This window comes from Plectropomus leopardus, chromosome 5 (genome assembly GCF_026936395.1).
Source record: "Plectropomus leopardus strain MGB_pleo_1.0 chromosome 5, ASM2693639v1, whole genome shotgun sequence".
NCBI classification, from domain to species: domain Eukaryota; kingdom Metazoa; phylum Chordata; class Actinopteri; order Perciformes; family Serranidae; genus Plectropomus; species Plectropomus leopardus.
In genome coordinates, this window is record NC_142180.1 from 11,395,063 (window position 1) to 11,417,531 (window position 22,469).

A 22,469-nucleotide genomic window follows, 5' to 3' on the forward strand; every position below is an offset into this window, starting at 1 on the left:
ACAAAGCCTTTAGAAGCCATTTCATCTTAAAGGGAAAGGCCAGTGTTTTCCATGTTACCCCCCTGCCTGAGGACAGTTTGATCTGCATTCATAAGCATCTGTCTAAAGGGAGCCAGAGAGAACAATAAAAAAGTCTGGCGAGGCTCCTAATCTGCACCCGTGACTATAAAAGTTCCCAGAGAGAGCCTTTGGATCGGTTTGATCAGTGCTATAAAATAAGACTGCTTTCTTTGTACATGCATGCACAGAGGAACATGAGGGTGTAAAACATGCTATGCATGCAATCAGTATCCCACCGATACAGCAGCTTTACTCCAGAAAGCATGTTCCTCCTCCTGCAGTGCTTTACGCTCACATGTAGAGAACACACATTATATAGCACCCAATTAGGGATGTTCATTTATAAACATTTTTGTTTTACTATTTCAGTATGTGTGGAAATATTCTATATTTTTCCTATTGACAAAAAAATCCCTTTCCAGAACCAACAATTAATTTATATTATTTATTCCTTTTCCTCTGCGCCTTCAACGTCCATTGTTATCCAAAAATGATTAAAAACACATCCGTGAGCCACATTGTTGTGGAATGTCCTGTTTTTTAAGATGAATATGGGCACTATAGTTCATTTTGAGTGAATCCCACATACTTGTGAGTGCACCAAAGCTGAGAATTGTTAGAAACAAATGCAATTCCTATTAGGCTTTAGCACTATCATTTTACTTTTCATACCTTCATATCTTCCTGAAATTTCACTAAAGGTATACAGTATAAATGTATTAGTCTGCGGCATACCCCACCCACTATGGTACTGAAAATTATACTGCTGGAATTTCTAAATACTTGTATACTATAATACCACCCAAGTCTATTGCCTAGCTGCTTTAGGAATTATTAGCCTTTTTTTAGTGAAATGTTTAATCGTTTTGAACAAAGAAGGTTGTACTTTAATGACGGGATTCTCAATGGATTGTTGAACCCACAACCCAATCAGCATATTCCAAAATATGTGAAGAGGTAGCACATTCCTAATTTCCAAGTAAAGGAGGACAAAATTCTCACATATAACTTGGAAATTAGGAATGTGCTACCTCTTCAAATTTTTTGGAATATGCTATATTGTAAAATTCTCACCTGTTTTTAAGAGAGGCGGCGTGGTGGTGCAGTGTGCTCTGTGTTAGCTTAGGTTCAAAGTCCAAGACTTAGTTTCAGCTTAGGGTAACTGCTGACTCTAAATTGCTCGTAGGTGTGAACATGAGTGCCTGTTTCCATGCGTCACGCCTGTGATTGACTGGCTAACTGTCCAGGGTGTACCCTGCCTCTCACACAATGTCATCTTGGATTGACTCCAGCTATATGCATAGGATAAGCAGTTACACATAATGGATGAATGGATGCTTCTTAAGATACACATCTACAGAAACGAATGGGCTTGGAGCTGACAGGATAGGAAAGTCAAAAAGTATTGAACTAATATTGTTTTGTGATCATCCCAAGGGGTTTGTTAGCAACAACAAAAATGCAGAAATATATTCTTCAACTCGCTCCCTCTGACTTTTGTCTCATAACGATGTCGGATTTCCTTGATTGAAGAAAAGGTTGCCAGTGAAGGTCATGGAGGCAGCAATTATCTTTCTACCCAAATGCATTTGGTAAAGCAAATTGACTGCATATTAATTAAATGTTTACATTTATAGATTTTTTTTTCTTTTGGAATTTATAATTTGGCTTGTTTTCAGCTTTAATTGCCTGTCTTCAGCTCTTTGGTTTTATTTTGTTTTTGTTGCCAAAGTCTCACAGCTCGGGGTATATTGACTAAGAGCTGTTACACCCACATGAACACACACACACACACACACACACGCACATACAGAAATCAGGGGGAGTGGAGGAGGGAGATGGGGAGGAGCAGATACAGGAGAGGACGATAGGGGGTAACAGTTGGTGCTGAGAGAAAGGGAGTGTGTGTGTGTGTGTGTGTGTGTGTGTGTGTGTGTGTGTGTGTGTGTGTGTGTGTGTGTGTGTGTGTGTGTGTGTGTTCAGCGTGTGGCGATGGTTAATAATCAGTAGAGTTAATATGATAGATCCTCGGGGCAGGAGATGCGGCTCATTAAAGAATTACACATTCACTTTGCTCTCGTCGGTTCTCTCATTCAAAGCGACTTAAGGCTCTCTCTTTTGTTCGTCTTACCCAGAGAGAGATAAAGGAGTTGAACTTTACATGAAATGCTGCACATCGGAGAATATCTGCTGAATAATCCGTGCACGCTTGACTCCCTGCACTCAAGCTATCAACCTACCTGTAACCTCTATCAAACATCTCTTATTTTGGCTGTCATGTCCTGTTCTCTCTCCCTTTCCTACCTGTCTATCATCCTGCCTGCCCGTTTCCTGTCTCTCTGTCTGACTCCCCGCTTGTCTCTACACCTGAGTGAGTTTGTTCATGCAGATGTGATAAGGCATCATCTGTTTATTAGTCCTCCTCTCTGCAGTGATGCTGTTATTCCCACACTTGACCTTTTAAAAGAAAGCCCTTGCTTTGTCTTGCTCTCTCTAGCTGCACCTCCAGCCTCACTCATGTATTCAAATGAGCATTTACATGCAGCACACACAGCAGATAACACCCCCACTGGCCTGTGTTGATGTACAACCTTCAACCAGTCGCTTTGCCGCCTTCATCCTTTCATCCACATCCAATCACAGCTAGTCCCTCGCTGTGTTCATGTCTTCAGCTCATTTTTTTTCCCCAATGTGTTTCCTCCAGAGGTTTTATTATTCCACTGGAGGCTATGTGTAACCTCGGTGAGTGTGACCTTGGGAAGATGCTTCACTGCAAGTCAGAGCGTTAACTGTTATTATGGTCATTTGACAACAAGCACCAGCCATTAACCTGGATATTACTTTTAGACTTCATTTGGGCCCAATGGATCATGTGAGAGTCAAACTAGATATTGTAATCAGAATTAGTCAGTAAATACAAGTTTTAGGGAGAATTGCCAGTTGATTAATTTGATTATGCAGTGAGTCTTTCAGTCCATTCCACCACTTTGGTGTGCCGTATGTATAGCAAGCAGTATTCAAAGTAAAGTAAACAGATCTTTCAGTAACATTAATAAAATCTTCTTTAGGTTAAATTATATTTTAGCCAGTACATTGGTTGGGTTTCCCAGACTGCTACTTTCATATTTCAGGTCAGCAACCCAGTATTGATTTTCATGATAAATAATGCATCACCACCTGCTTGTTTTTCCATCAACCCAAAGTAAATGATGGACATGAGGTGATGCTTGAAGAAACTTATTACATTTTTGCCTGAAGCAAATGAGTTTTACTTTTAAAAAAAACAAAAAAAACACGCAAGTGGCGTGGTTCAAGGAATGGCAAGGTCAGTCAGTCCACCACTTTGGTCCAGACTGAAATATTTTAACAAATGTGAGATGGATCCACATGAAATGTTTTACACATATCTATAGTTTTGACAAAATGAATCCTAATAACGATCCTCTGACTATTCCTCTCACACAACTATGAGGTTCAGATTTGTAGTTTTGACTTCAGCTTTTGAATGGATTGCCATAAAATTTGGTACACAAATTTATGTACTCCTCAAAATGATTTCTAATAACTGCGGTGCTTCCTTAGAGGTACTACGGAGGATTTTTGAAGAAAAAATGGATAGACTTGTACAAATTAACTCCTCTAAATGACCCATCAGAGGTGTGTGATGGTGTATTCACCTGCTTAACCCCTGTCCTCTTTTATTTATTTCGTGTTATTTTGTTAGTTTTTGGGCTGCTTATGTGTAAGACTTTCTAAAAAGGTAGCAACCAGGTGCCAGAACATAAGCAAAATGTATCCAAAAGGATTCTACGAAAATCACAGACACAGTGCATAAATAGCAATGTAACATGTCAAGCGGCAAAGCTTATTTCAAAATGAGAGATAATCAGGGGTTGGTGTTCTCTTTTCTGGAGAGGATGAAAAGCGAGGTAGAGTTGACCTGTTTTGTGTTTGACAGGATAGACACTGGTGTTATCGACTTTGCTAATTATCATATATCTGACAAACTAGCGCCCCACAAATGATGATACATAGTTAAAGTTACCTAGGTAAGGTTAAGGTAAATTAAGTTACGCAGGTTGGGTTTAAACCCTGTATGTTAGTTTTAGGACAAAAAACATGGTGACAACATATGTTAAAATAAATCAAAAGTTCACTTGGTTTGGTGCAGCCACATTCAACACACTAGTGTGGCTGTAGACTTTTAGTCTGGTTTAATGGTATTCCCTGTTTGCTCTGAAACTGTGGTCTGCTTATTGATGTGCAGTGATGAAATGATAGACATATGGGAGTGGAGATTTAGTCATTGTCTTTGTTGCAAAAATCAGTGTAATTAAAACACAAGACAGTACTTGCTTGTACTCATCGTACATAGGCATGATATGTACAGTCATCACTTGTAACATGTCAGACCAGTAAAAAATGATCTGTCTTCTTTAATGGGCAAACCAGAATCATTCAGTGTTGACTCTCTTCTAGTGTTCTTCGTTTGTGAGGCTCGTTTTTATTAGCAAAACACTTTTTGACACAGAGCCTGTCAAAATAAAATCCTTTGAGTTAATCCAAACATTGAGTGAACTTTGCCGAGTAATCCCTTCAAAATAAATTATTGCATCACTCAGTATAGAACAGTACAAGCTCACAAAAATGCTTCAAAAACATTGTAGCCAAATACCCACAAGAGACACATTTCATGATTTTAGTGTCTATAGATTCTTGACTCAATGAGACAGATGACCAGCAGGCCAATTCGATCACACTATTTCTTTAAGTCCATAAGTAACAAGATGACAGCAGAGAAGAATATTAAGAGGGGCAGCACAGAGTGCTGGCAGGCTTATTGTATGCTCAAAAAATAGACATTGCTATTGGTGTTGAGATATGTTACCACTATTTATTTACTATGTTGTTCACGGCACATACTGTAGCCCACTCTTATTTCTGTCTGTATTGTCTTTGTCTTTCTTTCCTTCTCAGCTTTTTTTAAAATGTTGCTATCATTTTAGAATTTGATTCTGATAAGTACTTGCTGAGGGTATAATCCTCAGATACCTTTTACCATGCCCTCACTGCTGTGTGTGTGTGTTTGTGTTTGTGTTTGTGTTTGTGTTTGTGTGTGTGTGTGTGTGTGTGTGTGTGTTTCCTCCCAGGGGAACTGAGGCTGAAGTAATGAAATGCTCATTACTGATTCAGCTGGAAATGCTAGGGATACATTTACACGCCTACACACACACATGCATACACACACCAGCTATCCAGACGCTTTTCAAGGTCACCCTGCCTTGTGTCTGTGTGTCTGTATGTGTGTGTGTGTGTGTGTGTGTGTGTGTGTGTGTGTGTGTGGGAGAGAGAGAGTGAGAGAGAGAGAGAGCGAGAATGAATGTGTGTTGTACAATTACAAATTGAGGAGCAACAAGATTGGGTTTAATTGGAGCCTAAATTGACAGTTCTGTACAATACACCACAGGCATCCAATATTAAACACGATCATTAAACACACACTCACATACACACATACACTTCCACACAGACACGTTCACCTTTGCTGTCAACTCACTTTTCAACTTTCACTCATCAGGTCATGCATCCCTGACATCCTTTTCATCACTCCGTCCATATACATACACACACACTTCAACTACGTGAGGTTACCTTCAGAGGCAGGACAAGATTTCCTGGTTTAATGCATTAAAGTGCATTGACTCAGTTCTATTTCACACACAGATGAGTCTGATCAAAGCATAACTAACATGTTTCTGTGACACGCACTGTGTTTATGGACACACACATACAGCACATACACACCATTGTCTGCTCTTATTAGAAAGATGCTGTTTTGTCAGCTATGTTTGGTTTCAGACGGCAGACTGGAGGAATGCATGAAAGAGACTTGAACACAGTAATGCTGAGGCTTGGGTTTTGACTTCTTTGGAATTGAAGTGTTGCAGTATATTTAGTACAGATGAGACAGGGATGCTAAAGTGAAAACAACAATTATTAAAGCAGTTGCCACTTTTACTCAGAGATTAACGAAGACCTCTCTTTAAACTGCACCTGCATTTTTACACAGACACAAATGACGGTGGCATAATTCCACTCCAGTGAGTAACTTTTCACTGCATCACAGCATCCCGCAATCAAAAGACTGCGGCACGACAGGCGTGACATTTAACACAACAGTATCTGTCTCTAGTGTGATATATGTTGACAGCGCTTACCAAACAATAACAAAGGCATAACATGTCAATCACAATCATTCATCTTCTCTGTTATATGGCAGCTGATCTTGTCCTCTACTTGGAGGGTAAGGAGCTTCCAAACCTCATTGTGTTCTCAGTTTGCGGACATTTACAGTGGTTGTTCTTTTTTTGAATTAACCGCTAATTGCTAGAGCTGCTTTTTAAATCTCCCGCAGTGGGTTGCACACATAAACACGTTGTCAAAACGTCACACCCATCACAAGGAGTTCTTCTTATGCGCTGTTACTTCTGGTCCCGGTTCAGAGGCGAGACCACTCTGTCCCCCGTTTCCGTGATTGTACGGTCGATACAGAACGGCACATCGGCATAGCGTCTTGATATTCCTACAGACAGTGTAAATACGGTTAATGTTTCTCAACCAGAGGTCAGGGGACTCTCTCAAGGACCCCTCTTTAAGAGAGTTCAGGGGTGTCCCTAGAAAAATGGAGAATAGTTCATTTTTTATTTAATTCAAATAGAAATGAACCAAATGTGAGTTGGAGTCATAAGAGTGACTAAATGGTTTTATCACAGTTAGATCAAATACACCAGTTTTAAACTATTCTATTTTTAAATTGGGGATTTATTTATTTTTACCAAAGACATGCAGTTTCTTATCAGCAACTGCTGACTGTCATTTATAGATGAGACTAAGAGATTAACATTCATTTATTTATCCAAATCAATGTTTTATTTAAAAGAATATTGAAGCTTTACCAATTTAACACCTTAAGATATGGATTTTCTTTTTAATGATCTGGGGTTTTTCAGCAGGTATGCATTTGCTTTGTGTAAATTCTAGCGTGGGACTTGAAAGTACTTTTCGTGGAAACAAAATAATTGCTCAAGAAACAAGTCTATTATCTGAATACTTTAAAAGAAAAATTTCCTGCAAAAATTGTTTTGTGATTAAATTTGGTGGTTAACATGTTGTTTTAATCCATTTTTTCCCTAGTCATCTGTGGTATTTTCCACATGACATCGTAACACATAATTAGTTACAGTTTGTGAATATTCATGCCAGACAGAGTCAGTTTTCAATTATTTACAATAGTTGTTGCCAATTATGAGACTCGTCTTTCTCTTTCAATGCTAACAAAAATCTTCACTAAACCCTGAGAAAGCTGTTTATGTGTGTTTACATGTGTGTGTGATGGAGAGGGAGAGAGAGAGAGAGAGATGCACAGAGCGCTTGGCAGCCAGTCTGTTTCCTGTGGGTCACCACAGCTCTGATTTATGGCCCTGCTCCACCTGCTCTCAGCCCTTACCGTCACCCCTGGGCAAACGCTTCGCTTCCCTTCAATTCCTTTTTTATCTTATTATTTCAGAAAAGCATCTCAATTACAATTCATTGTCACATTTATTTGCTCAGTTAGGAGGGCGTGATGTATCACTGTGGCTCTCCTCCTCAGCCATCACTGCACATGGGGACCATTTTTGTTCCTCCATGTAAACTGTCAGTTCAGCTCCTCTGAGGATGCAAACGGTGCATGAATGGAGATGTAAGCTGCTCATGCTGGATGTCAGTGAAGGAGGCTGAAACTTTTGGCTGATCTGCAATAACGCTGACCTAGGATCTGTAATGTACCACTGCAGTTCATTGACAGAATTCTCCAAATGTCACTCCTGCATTCTTATTATCACACACACCGACACACACTCATTACTCATTTCAGTAAAGGTTAAGCAACCCCATGAGTGTGACCAGTCACATCGTTCATCACTCATCTCTGGCGGTGTGTGTGCATGTGTGTGTGTGCATGTATTTGTAGCCAATCTGCCACATGTGACATGTTCTGGATTGTTGCTAAGAGACAAACACGCCGAAGGGCATGTCGGAGAAGACTGCGTGTTGCCACCCGCTTTCAGAACACACACACGAACATGCTCACGTACATGCACGTGCACATGCACATGCACATGCCAAAAAGCCTTTCAAAGTTGGAGAGAAAGGGATTTAAGGCATTTAGTCAAAATATGAGCCTCATCATTGTACTTTGTATAACAAACAATATATTGTAAAAGCTGGAATCATTTTATTCATCATTTTATTTCTGATTTTTTATTGCTTAGTTGGAAACAATAATTAGCATATTAATCAGTAATGGAAATAATGATTTATTGCTGCCCTTACTTTGTTTATCTATAACTCCTATGGCACTGTTTTCTACAGTGCATCAACTCAACTTTCAGTGATGCTTAACATTTAGTCAGTGGTGGAAGTATTCAAAACTTCCACTTGAGCATTACCATGATATGAAATACTGTGTGAGAAGTAAAAGTCCTGCAGTTGCGTGGACATCGGGGACAGTGCCCTTGGACTGGCAGACTGGGGTGGTGGTCTCTCTTTTCAAGAAGGGGGACCGGAGGGTGTGTTCCAACTACAGGGGGATCACACTCCTCAGCCTCCCTGGTAAGGTCTATTCGGGGGTACTAGAGAGGAGGGTCCGCCGGATAGTCGAATCCCGGATTCAGGAGGAGCAATGCGGTTTTCGCCCCGGTCATGGAACTGTGGACCAGCTCTGGACCCTTGGCGGGATCCTTGAGGGTGCTTCGGGAGTTTGCCCAACCAGTCCACATGTGCTTTGTGGACTTGGAGAAGGCATTCGACCGTGTCCCTCGGGGAGTCCTGTGGGGGGTTCTCCGGGAATATGGGGTTTCGGACTCCCTGATACGGGCTGTCCGTTTCCTGTATGACCGGTGCTGGAGCTTGGTCCGCATTGCCGGCAGTAAGTCGAACTCGTTTCCAGTGAGGGTTGGACTCGGCCAGGGCTGCCCTTTGTCGCAGATTCTGTTCATAACTTTTATGGACAGAGAAGAGCCAGATGAGGTGGCTCGGGCATCTAATTAGGATGCCTCCAGGACGCCTCCCTGGTGAGGTGTTCAGGGCACGTCCCACCGGTAGGAGGTCCCGGGGAAGACCCAGGACACGCTGGAGAGACTACGTCTCACAGCTGGCCTGGGAACGCCTCGGGGTCCCCTGGGAAGAGCTGGACGAAGTGGCCGGGGAGAGGGAAGTCTGGGTTTCCCTGCTTAGGCTGCTGCCCCCGCGACCCTACCCCGGATAAGCGGAAGAAAATGGATGGATGGATGGATGTTTAATTGTAATGTGAGATTATTTGTTAACAGATTCAAAAGGTGCATTTTGCTGCCCAATTTACCTTCACATACAGTTTGAGTGCAACTCACCTTGCTTATTCTGATAATGTTAGGCATTGCCTGGTGTTCCTTTTGGAATAATTAAAGGGCCAAAACAATTCAACTTGCGATTTTTTTCACCTAAACCAGCCAAGAGAAAAAAGACTTTGTTTTGGTTTTGGCATAATTCCAAATTCTCATGAGCAATGATGACTAAAATAACAGATATTGTGCTTAAACTAAAACATGAATTTATCGCACTACAGCTGTTATGGTGCAAAAGCAATAAAAATATGATTCAGTTCTGAACAGGTTCACACCAGATGTGACACAGGGATTTCAGTTCTGATGGGAACAGATGGACACAAAAGAGACCACACACACACACACACACACACACACACAAACACACACACAAACACGCACATTTACACAGTCACGAGCCCAGAGTCCCATATTGCTCCATGCAGCTAATTGTCAAAGAGAACACACAGTAAAGGCTAGACTCCTAATTGGTAAATATTCTGCTGAGAGTAAATCATCAACAGACAGACAAAAACAAAAAACACATTATGTGTCTCTTACACAGATATTTTTGGTGTCTTTGTTTTGATTCTTTAGCGTTTTGTGTCTGTGTGTGTGTGTGTGTGTGTGTGTGTGTGTGTGTGTGTGTGTGTGTGTGTGTGTGTGTGCTCATGTTTGTGTGTGTATTTATATGGGAGTTTTCCTGATTTCTTCATGTCTGTGTTATTATGAGATATAATATGTGTGTGAGTGTGTGAACATTAACAACTCACCTCATTCCTCAGCAACTGAAAGAGGCTCTTTGTCTATTGTACTGCAGGACAATGTGCATTGTAAGAGACAGAATCAGATTTCTGCCCAAGCAGGTGTGTATGTGTCTGTGTGTGTATATATATGTGTGTGTGCCAGGATAGAGCATGTTGTGACTGAGCGTTTTTTGTGACAGAGCAGGTGAGGATGAGATGTCTCTGGCTGATACGTGTGTGTGTGTGTGTGTGTGTGTGTGTGTGTGTGTGTGTGTTTTTGTGTGTGTGTGTGTGTACGTGTGTGTGTGTGTGTGTGCGTGTGTGTGTTAGCCGGCGGCACAGTCTGTCTCCCTCCTGTCCTAATCCACTCATTTACCTGAGTTCCTCCCATGAGGCCATGAGGTGCTGGAGTACTGCCAACACACACACACCTACATACACGCATATGAAAGTGTTACAGCAGCTGGCAAAGTCCAGCCGTATGCCCATTAAATGAAGCAGCGTGTCACACATCTGTCTTTCTGTGTATGTGTGTGTTTATGTGTTTATGTGTGTAAGGTAACAGTATTCACATTTGTGCAAAGATGCGGGTGGGTGGGGTGGAATTCATAAATCTTCCAAGTCTAAACAACAACAAAAACATCCATAAATAATGCAAGATTTTGTGCAATCATGAGACTTAAAAACAGAACCAGAAATGACTTCCACAAGTATCACGCCGAGAATTTATGGGCTTATTTATTTATGGAGATATTCTGAAAACTAGATTTTTCAAAAAAAAAAAAAAAAGATTGCAAAAGCTTGAACTTAATTGGGTTCATTCATTTGATCTTTTCAGACACTGAAACTCAGTCAAATCAAATGTCATTGCTTGTTAAACTAGATTAATGAAGCACTGTATTTCCCACGTTCATGTGAATAAAGGCATACTTTATATTTTGTAATGTATCTTTATTTGTAGAGTATTCGGAGAAAAGAAATTCTAATAAAATAGAACAGAATAAGTTCTAAATTATTTAAAAGAAAGAGAAGTCAAGTGAAATAAGACTTTAAAAAAGGAAACAAGTGTACATACTACTACATGCTGCTATAATTCACATAACCTGTAGAGATGGACGACGTGTCTCTGCTTCCCATCATTGTACAAAAATGAAGCCAAAATATCCGGGATACAGCTGCTGCTATCTGGTGCTGGTGACGTCATTTGGAGCCAGAGTTTGCGCAGTAACCTCTGCGTTATCAAGTTCCTCCCCATACATCCGTTTGACCAATCACAACAGCTCCACTGAACACGAGCACACCGACTGGCACAAGTAGATGTCACTCATGTTGTCTGATCCCAATTTTGTAGCATCAAATAACTAAACCAAATAAAAAAAACAGCCAGCACCAGGATGCTGAGAACTACCTTGAATGACAGAAAGCATGTTTAGGAAAAATATATTTAAGGGTGTACTTTAAGTTTTGGTCCATGTCCCATCATACAGTGGCCAACCACCAGGGGCCATGAAGAGAGCGTGAAAACTAGTTAGTAAGTAAGCAGAAAAGTTGAACTCAACAGCTAAAAGTAATTAATATACATATATATTAATATAAAATGTTGTAATAGATTGAATGCAAACTCGGTCAAACCTACATTATTAGGAAAAAAGTAAACAATATCCATTTTGAATCTGTTTAAATCAACATGTGGAACAGGACAGGTGGTGTTAGTAATGTGGGACCACTGCTATACTTAATGTTTTTATGCACTAAACACTATACTCTATGCTATACTGTTTTTGCTTCTGTCTTTCTCAGGCGATGAGACAGATGATTCGTCCAGCGGTCATAGACCAACAACAAAGGACATGGCTCCTCCTTCTCCTCGTCGCCCTGTCCCTCCTCATCACCTCTCACCTCCACAAGTAAGTCACGTCCGTTCCGTCTTTCACATCCATTCCCTTCTTTCTCTATACATCTATTCTTCTTGTCATATAGTGTCGTATCTTATCACATATTCTCTGTCAGGTTGCCGTTCGAGGCGCGGCCCACACATTGTCTGTTGGACCTTTGACCCTGGCAACCCTCCTGCTCCTGCTGCTGTCACCATGGGAACACCGCTGATCAGCGAGAGACGGTGTGACAGAGACAAAAAGACTGAGAGACAACCACACGTGTTTGGTGGTGAAGTTGAGCATTTGTAAGCACAGATCAGCCACTCTGATTGTTTTTGTTGTGGGTGGGTGAAGCTGTGGGTTCATCACAGTTGCAGGTGCACAGTATGCATTTTTATGTTACCTGTACTGACCTCTACATGTGTTTGTTTGCGTATTTAACTTTGATAGGATAGATTGCACAGCACTACTGACTTTTTTTTTTTTTGAAGAGAGATGTAAATACAAATATATATATTATATATTTATATGAAGAATTTCTATAGATAACAATGGCTTGATGTGTAAATAGAGATCAATATAGAGAAGAGCAGATTGGACGTTAAGGGATATTTTGTTTGGTTTGACCTTTACATTATGTATCCCCCACGCATACTGAGATCCATGACATCTATAGTTCAAGCTGAAGGCGTTCACTGTAGCAGCAGGGTGCTGAAAGCGACGGCACTGAAGAGAATTCAGCACTCGATAGGCAAAACACCCAATTACGTGATACTTCACACCATTTACAGATGGCCGTGCAGCATAATGAATAATTTGACAGTTTGGCCTGTAAGCTTGCGCAGACCGAAGCCCATCCGGCACTTTTTTCCCCACACACAAACATGCTTTTTTTTCATGCAAGCTGGCTGATTTTTTTTTTTTTTTTGCAAGTATGCTGAGAGTTTCAACAAAGTAACGCTCAAATGTTTTCATTTCTCCAATAATGACTCTTTAAAAGCAGACATCTCCCAAGAAAATTGGTCCTCTGGTAGCTGTCATTTCTACGTATATATATATATATATATATATATATATATATATATATAAAGTACCTCTTACATTCTCCGGTAGTTGTGGTAAAAATGTGTAAAGACCATTTTCTTATCAATCTGTACAGTGTGCTGTTGTCGAAGCACCACAAGGAAGGATGTAACAGCTTTCATTTCAACTTCAATTTCACTTGTAAGCTGCCATCCTTGACACAAAGCTCTGTTAAAAATAAGAACTCCCTACACAACAAAAAGCACCTACAACAAGAAAAGAATAAATATGGCCCACGTGTAAGAGCAAGACGACACAACTGTCTGCCTGAACAATGATTCATTTGACATCTCATTTTCATTATGCAAACACTGAACTGTCACAGTGATTATAAATGCTGCCAGGTCTCCAGATGTATTCATTAAAATTGCAATAATGAGGTAAAATTCAAGACATCCAACATAATACTTAATATTTAGGGATTTTTATGATCCATGTGTATCCAGTGGAGACAAGAGTATCAAGAGAGTGATCAGAGCACAGCTGAGCCCGGATTCAAACATGTGAATTAAATGTAATTCATGTTAATTAGGACTATCAACTCCTCCCAGCTCTCTGTCGAGTCTCAAAACCCCCCAAACTGCAACAGCAGGACAGACAACTGGAATACTGATGAATACATTTAAATGGAGCAAATGAAGCAGCTGAAGGACACTGTGCGCAAGATTCGTCATTTTGTCCCAGAAAGTCTTTGGAAAATCACAAATTCCCCGTCTACTTTCATCTCCTGAGATTTTTTTCATGAAGGAATGTGACTGACAGTTGAGACACCTTAAAAAAATACCATTAAGAGCCGCCGTGTGTGAGATATCTGGGCAGTGAGCCCAAATACCGTGTCAGCTAGCGGGATGCTTTTACAGCGTAATCTGTCAAACAAGTGTGGTATTATTTGATTACAATTTTAAACGATATACCTAAATGAGATGAAATTTTGGATTGGAGCCAACCCGTCCATCTTTTGCAGCTCTCGCTAGGCGACCGACATAAACAAAACATCAACACACACCAGTGCACATACAGATAAGTGGATGTATAAAACGGATGGATACGCACTGATTGAATCTAAACACCAGGATTGGCTATTGATGGCACTTTTGAAGCTTTGAAAATGTAAAAAAATATATATGTTTTTAAACTCGCAAAACAAAAAGTTTGAGTATTACAGCTCTCTCTCGGGCAATAGTTTGAATTAAGTCATCTGGGAAATGAAAGTGCGCCATCACTCTGTGGATGGTCACCTTCATCCATGAGCCACAAACTGCTGTCTGTGGACTGCAGCTTGAAATGTTACGAAATGTGTCAATCTTGTTAATGCATACTTGTATATGATACCAAGTTTCCAATATCAAGGATAGAAGTTATTCTGTTGTTCCTTTAGTGCTGTGTTTTCGTAATGGTTCTCGGCATGTGCGTTTAGGCACACTGGTCTGCCATGGAGGAATCTGTGCTGTGTGTCACTGTCAAAAAAAAAATTAAATGTACTTCATCATCGTTTAACAGCTCTTTTTGTTTAGAAATTCTAATGTTGTTGTAGCGGTATGCAGGAATACACACAGTATGCAACAAAAAAAGCCCTTAGCTACAGTAGTATGGTTTCTCCCTTCACACTTTGGAAAACCACCGTGCTGATTTAATCAACTAAACCAGTGACTCTCTAAATAAAGCTACTGTAACACACTGTGTCCTGCTGCTCTGTTGTGTCATTAATCTACAGCTTAATATCCTCAGTAATAAAGTGTTTTTAAATACATATTGTAATTTGTCCTTTTTTTATTGTCTAACAGACTCGGTGTATGCTCCTGGTGGTAATTTGAGCCCCCAGAAAAGAAGTATTAAAGCCAAAACAAGATCTTTTCCTTACTATAACCAAGTGGTTTTTGTGCCTAAACACAACCACATAGCCACAGTGTTGTTGAAACGTAAATATACAATATATGCAGTACATAATAATAAATGTTACATACTGATGGCTTGCAGAAACGTACAATGGTAACATTTTCTGACAATGGGGTTGCTGTTATTGTTTGTTATTGTTATTGCCAAGCACTTTTATTCTGCAGATAAAAAAAAATATGGTTGTGGAATTTCTGCCATCTGTCTTAATATAAACCAAAAACTTCATTTAGAATTATTTCATTTTGTCTGCAATGTATTCTACATCATATCTGGGTTTCTAAAATGGGTTTAAGCAGAGAGCAATTTGGTACCATTAGAGCCTTACGTGTACATATATATGGGAACGCAGCTGCAGCTCTTTGGCCTCTGGCCCTTTGAGAGATTACTGTGATTGGATTGGCATGGTCAGGAAGTTGGCACAGATCGCTCAGTTGGCACTGAAAACTGCCAGGGGATGATGGGAAATAAAGACATCATTGAATGCAAATTGCCACAGAGAGGAAGATGCAGAATGAGAGAGCACGCAGGAGAAAGACTGTGAGAAGGTGCAGTGCTGCCATTACTCATCCTGATGCTGGCACAATTAAGTCCCAGCCATACGTTCTGTCTCAGTAAGAATGTTGTTTCACGATGTCTTTAAATGCGATATTTTGATAACTTTTATTCACTGCTGTTGTTTTATTATTTTTTATTCATGAGAAAAGTCTGTTTTACCTGGATGCTGCTTTGATTAACTGTCCAGAAGCAAACTTCTGATGCACCTCATCCAAACAGGGCAAAGGGCCAGTACACTCTGATCATTCGTGAGCATGCAGTCAGAGCCCAGAGACAGAAAAGTAGGCAGCAGGCAGGATAAAAGGTGAACAAGGTGAAACCAGGATGAATCAGAGTTCAAGACAGACAGAAAGGGCAAGACAGGAGATTTGCAGGATGTTGTTTCAACAGGCTGGTGAGGTCTTTCTGCTGCACAATATCCTTCTTCTGTGCCAGCACTAATGAAATCACAGCTCTGATTATTTTAACCCTGTCCAAGGGTTATAGTCGAGGTTTGCGCTATTTAAATCATATTTATGTTCCTATCCCCGCCAATGTTTGCAGCCTTCGAGACACACATTATATCAGATTACTCACTGTGTACATGTTGTGGCTTCATATGGATTTATAACTGTTTTGGCAATAAAAACATGACTAGAGGCTTTAAAGCCTATAAAGAGTCATGTTGGTTATCACCCAGGAAGCACACCTGCCTGTCTTATTGACGCAAGAATTATGATTTGAATAATTTATAAGGCTGTGACACAATCAAAGAGGTCAAATAAGGAAATGCATGACCTGCACTGGCTAGCATTTATTTGGAAATTTGGAAAACAAGTTTTATTGACACCTCTGAATTTAAACTTGAAGAAAATCTCTTTTCCTTCTCAACAGCAAGCAAGTACCTGGTGCAGAAGAAGCTGAACTGACAAACATTGGATCTTTTAAACTCTCTCATCCCTCCGGTGTTCAAATCTTTCAGATCATTGCAAATGTGACTAGTTCATTGTTTTTCAATGCTTCTGGCTGTAGAAAAGATCTCTGAACATCATTGATTGCAGATGGAATGTGTATGGCCGTGATGCGGCACTAGTCCCAGTTTGGATTGGGTGTTGAGGACTCATTTAACCCTGAAAGCTGATCAACTTCACAGTGGTTGGCAGCCTCGTTATCCACAGTCCATGCCAACAGAGAAAAGCTCTGCTGAAGCAGTCAGAGATTAAGTGTCTCGCTGATGGGCACTTTAATATCAGTTTCTGTGTGAAAGGCGAGCGCTGAATCATCTAACTCACCTTAGCACATGCATATTATCCCAGTCATCCCTTCGAGGCGTTAAACCACTAATTGTTTCTGGTAAATCTGAAATTACTTTTTTTTTTTTTGCAAAGTACACTGTAAAATCTGACAAGTTGATCTTACTTTAAATAATCTAGGAAACCCTTGAAAAAGAAAATTAAATATAACTATGAATCTCAAGTTATGTTTACTTTAAATCTAATTAAAAAGTTTACTCAAGATTTTAGCTGCATTTACTTAATTTTGTGAAGTTGCTGCAAGTTACAAATGAAAGTGGAATTACCTTGTTCTTTTTAAGTGTTGGCAACTTTGGTAAATCAAGTTAGTCTGCCTTAACTTGGTTATTACAAAGATGATTTTGCCAATTATGAAGTTAGGAGATCAGCGATTTCTGTTTTGTCATGTTTAGGAATATACAAATGTGATTGACTAGCTGATATATAGCATGGTAAACTTGGTACACCTGGTTTACTTAAGTTAAATAAGACATTCCTATCTGTTCTCTCACTACGTGACTTTGGCCTTTAGCATTAACTTCGATCTGTTTCAGGTTGAAGCAGGTTCATAGTGACCTGGATGCCAGCCAGTCACTCTCTCTCATGCCATTATGTCAGTGTTTATTGGCTATGGCGCTGAAATCTTATCTTAAATGACAGATAGTTTGGATCTAGTGTGGCAGGTAAGCTATATTAAAGTTCCATCATCAATGATTTATTGTCTGTAGTGTGTGTACAGTATGTCAAGGATGTTAGCATGTTGGCATGCTTTGTGATCGACATATAAAGATTACATGCTGTGTCTGCAACAGCCCACCGATGTTTATCATTTCATGGTTTAGTTCTGCTACTGTAGATGCTACCAAGAGTGACTGACGTGCGTCAAGAGTGCCATTGGTTTAAAATCTGCTGAGAGGGAAACATCTGTCATTATGGTTTACAGACTTGAAGGGAGACTGAGTAGAACAGAAAGATACTACACTGACACACTACAGGTTGTAGCAGGCTTTAAGCTGCCTTGTCTTTCATTATTTTTCTCCATGACATCTTCATGGTCTGATGCATCTCAAAAATGCACTTGGAAGTACAAGGCACCAAGATGTATCGGCAAGATACTAAAAGACAAAGTGTGCGTATAGAAAGGAATATGCAAAGACTGGCAGACAAGGAAAATATTGCACAATGGTGAGTATTCAAGTATAAAACTTACTACTCTGCAGTGTCTGGAGATATGATACAGTATAGTAAATATGGGTAGATATGGTAATAAGTGCTCTGTGAAGTGGTTCTCAAAATTTATATCATGACCCAGTTTGAAAAGTCAAAAAAAAATAAATAAAATTCAGTAATCTTATCATATAATCAGTTTGTTGTACTAACCAAAACAAATGCTTGAATATTTGTAGGTGGCCAGGTGCCCCCTGGCAAAATAATATTGGGAACAACTTAGGGCGATATACTCTTAGTATATGTATAAAGCTTTTTATGGCAGAACATTCAGATTGAGATAAAATATATAAAAACATGACCAAGATTGTATTTAAAGGGATACCTAACCCTCCAAATGACCAATGGTATATCAATTACTCTCCCTGTGTTATGTTTAATCGCTGAAGAAAACATTGTTTTTGTTGCATGCCTTCACAGTAATGGCAGAATCCAAAGAATGAGAAAATTCTTGATGAATTAGTGTCACAGGAGGCCACATTTAACAACAGCAAAACTATATCCAAAAATTTGTCGACAAACTCCCACACAATTTATGAAATATAATCCCAATCTCATTTATTTGGTTTCCAATGGGGAAACTGAACTGAAAGGGAAACTCATCAACACTCTCTTCAAAACGGACTCCATTGACAAAAATGATAATTTATCTAGCTAAACGCAAAAGCAACATGTCCACTGCTACCTGGATCACTTTGTTAGTAGGTGTTATTGTGTGACTTAAGTGAATCTAAGCCAACCCTTTAAAACACCATAGTCACACAATAATACCAACAAACTAATTGACTGAGGCAGCAGGAGAGCAGCAACTCTCATGTTCAGTGAGGTAAAATTACTTTTTGTCAATGGAGTCTGGTTTTAAAGAGAACATCAGTAAGTTTGATTTTTAATTCGTAAACGGGTTTTTAAAATTGTAGTTTGGATATGTAGTTTTGCTGTTGTCAAACAAACAACAGTCAAACATTGACTTCAATTTATCAAGAGTTTTCTCAATTCTTCAATTTTCAATTTTTTTCTCAACAAAAAAAGAAAAACAGAACATGAAGTTTTCTTCATGAATTTAACACAATGTAGAGTGTGAAGTGTTCTTTTAAATGAAATCAGGATCTAGACTAAACTAATGAAACTTTTTTTCTGACACTGCTTGACTAGCCACATACGTATATGTCTTCAGAAAAGATTGCAGCGGTTCAAAACATAATAGAGACTCAGTTTCAGGGGAAAATTCTTGCTAGGTCTGAGTACAACAGGTTCATAATTTGTCATTTGGTCAAAGCAGGCTTTTTACCTATCTGACAACATTTAGACATTGCTGGCTCGGTGGACTTGGCCAACACTGAAATCCTGCACAAATGTGGCACCAAAAAGAAAGCTGACACCACTCTTGTACCTGTTCACAGACAATATCCACATTGTTGCATGGATTAATGACCTGAATATTTGTCTGATATCAGTTAAAACAAGTTTCCACCCGTGATTTAATCTTACACCTTCAATATCTGTTGACATGTAGCTCAATTATCTTTTCCTTTAATTCATGGGGTATTATACAGATGTTTTTTTTTTCTCTCCATGGTGAACACAGTTTTAAATAAAGATCAGAATATCTGGCTGCATCTATGAATTTCCAAAAGCTGTTATTTGACATGTTACTCATCACTTTCTCTCTCTGTGAATTGATATAAAACATCTTCCTCCCTGAGGGCTGAAGTGGCTGGTTTATGCCAATCTCTTCTAACACATTAATCCTAATGGCACTTATACTGCCAAGGCGATAAATCACTGGCTGGATTAACACTTGCCCTGACATTGCACTATAGGTGTGTATAGAGCTAAGCATGTGTGGGATTATGTGAAAGTGGAGCTCTAATTTCTCTTCTTTGAATGAGCTGGCCCGTGCAGGTGTGTTCTTCAGCTGACCTTAAGGTGTGGCTGAACCTGTTGTTCTAAAATTAGATGTTGCAGCCAAAAACAAATAATGAATTTGACCCTGGAAGTTGTCCTCAAACAGCAAACAAAGTGGTCGTTAACTAATTCATGATAGAAAATTGGGCAAAAATATGTTAGGTTAGTGATAAATACTCTGTGTTCAGGCAGAGTTTAATACCTGATTTAATGGTGGGCTTTTTCTTTGTTACGTTCACTGTATAATGACCACCTGAACTAAATACCAGGTAGACGAAGAGCTGCCATGTGCCAGTTAAGTTCACCATAACCCTTTTTCACATCACAGTAAGCAAAGCACAGGTGAAATTAATAGAATCGGGGATGTTTGAATTCTATTTAGCTATTTCTATTTCAGAATGTTGATGTTTTACACGCTGGCCCACAGTCACACTGTCAGGCACACTTGAATCTGACACAGCAATTGCTGTTTTTACCAATAACACTTGTGGAAAAAGTCTTATTGACCAATGTGCAGGTTATTTCAGGAGACTGGGGGCTGCAAAGGACATATAAATCATGCCTACCATGCACTAGAAGACTTTAAAAAGACTGACATCTGACACTGTGTCACATAAGGACAATTTTTTTAAAACACTGTCTTTTCAAAACCAGGACTGTTAATATCTCTGTCCACCTTTTCCTTCTCTACTCTATTTTAGTACAAATAGGAGGAAACCTCAAGGAGGTTTTCTTGTTCAGTTCCACCAGTTCTCCACCAGTTTCTCCTCCTTCTCCACAGTCCAAAAGGACTGAGACTTGTTCATGTTCTTGGACACATGGACTCCCCTCCATGTTTACTGTGTACCCGGTTTGGTGCTTCTTGTTTGGTGCTGGAGAGAGCGCACCTTGTGGTTGATGACAATAGTCATTGAACTTTAGTATTTGCATGATCCAAGACTAAAAACGTATGTAGGATAAAATTAAACATGCTTAATTGTAGTGCAACGTCATGATAAGAAAAAGACACTCAGACTAAGTTTTCTGACACAGCTCAAGACAAATTCTCAGGATTTTATTCTGACATTGGATATTTGTCTGCAGTGAAATTGCTTAAGATGTAAGCACTGTACCGCAAGGGTTTTGCAAAACTTTATTGGGTTCAGTATACCTTACATCACCAGAACTACTTCTGATCAAAGAATGCTGACATCTTAATATTTTTTTTTTTATTATTTCTTCATTGTCAAGTCAAAAGAAGTGAGATAACAGGAAATAAGGGAAGAGACAGATAGAAATGACTTGTAAAAAAGTAGTAGTAGTAGTCAAACCTAGGACCTTGTTCAGCATGTTGTTCTAAAACCACCGGTGTTAATGCTCTGCTGTAATGTCTACCACTTTTGTTTTGGCAAAGCTGCAGCGATTCGCTCCCATCAAGCCAAAACAGCATTAGCGATGTCCAGCGCTGAGGTCGGCCATTAAGGCCTGGCATGCATTCAAGTTCATCCCAAAGGTGCTGGACAGGTCAGGGATCTCGGTAAAGTTCTTCCACATTAAACAGGGTAAAAAAAATGTCTTTATGGACCTGGCTGTGTGCACGGAGGCAGTGTTGTGTTGAAACAGAGAATAAAAGTCCCCAAACTGTTGTCACAAAGTTGGAAGCACACTGTTTCATTCAAAAATCAAACTGTGCTCAGAGTTTCTGACGAGAATATTGTGACAAAGAATAGAGGCAGAAGTACATCATGCTGTGTTCTGCTAATGTACAACATGTATTCTTATTAATTAACTCTGAACCTGACCTGTGTATCATTAACAGTACTCACACACTGTTACCTTCACACTCCTCTGCCACATCCAATTTAAAAGTAATTAGAGCGCATTTAAACCCTTTGTGGATTTAATGTCACCTACAATTTGATTTAATTTCAGCTGCTTTTTTGAGTCAGGGCTGCCAGTGACCTTTCCCAGCAGCCTCTGGACCCAGCACTGCTGTAGGGGAGGATGTAGGAAGATTGTAGAGCGTCTGACAGCTCATCGGTCATGTCCACCAACCCTGCCAAATTGAGCCAGAGGAAAGCACTGGATCCCTACCAGCTCACTGACCTCCCTGCAGGGCTACATAGTGTGTCTGTGAGTTTCTGTGTGTTCGTAGGAGTCAAGTTTGTTTTTCAGTTTTCTTTCTTTTAAATTTCACATATTTACTTGCAGAGCAACATGTACCTGAACCTCAAATCCTGTCCTTGGTATCATCGTTTGTGTCTGTGGTGTAAGATTCAACTGATGTTCCAACACCGCAGGCTGAGTGAACGCTGTGTGGTAGAAGAATAATTCAGTCAGGTCCCTTTAGCTTTCAAACTCCCACCCTAGAATCAGTGAACATCTTTCAAGACACTTCTCAGAACACACCCTTGAAAAAATACTTGTATTAATGTTACCCATAAAGTAATTTCTTCTACATTTATTGTA

General features: G+C 39.7%; 1 protein-coding gene across 1 annotated transcript in view; it reads left to right on the forward strand.

The window, feature by feature from the left end:
- LOC121941282 (glypican-5-like) overlaps positions 1–14,847 on the forward strand; it is a 62,214-nt gene extending 47,367 nt beyond the window's left edge. The window contains exons 10-11 of the mRNA XM_042484040.2: positions 12,008–12,114; positions 12,218–14,847. Of these exons, the coding sequence (XP_042339974.2) occupies positions 12,008–12,114; positions 12,218–12,313 (203 nt within the window). The 3' untranslated portion in view covers positions 12,314–14,847. The remainder of the gene's footprint in view (positions 1–12,007; positions 12,115–12,217) is intronic.
- Positions 14,848–22,469: the final 7,622 nt, after the last annotated feature.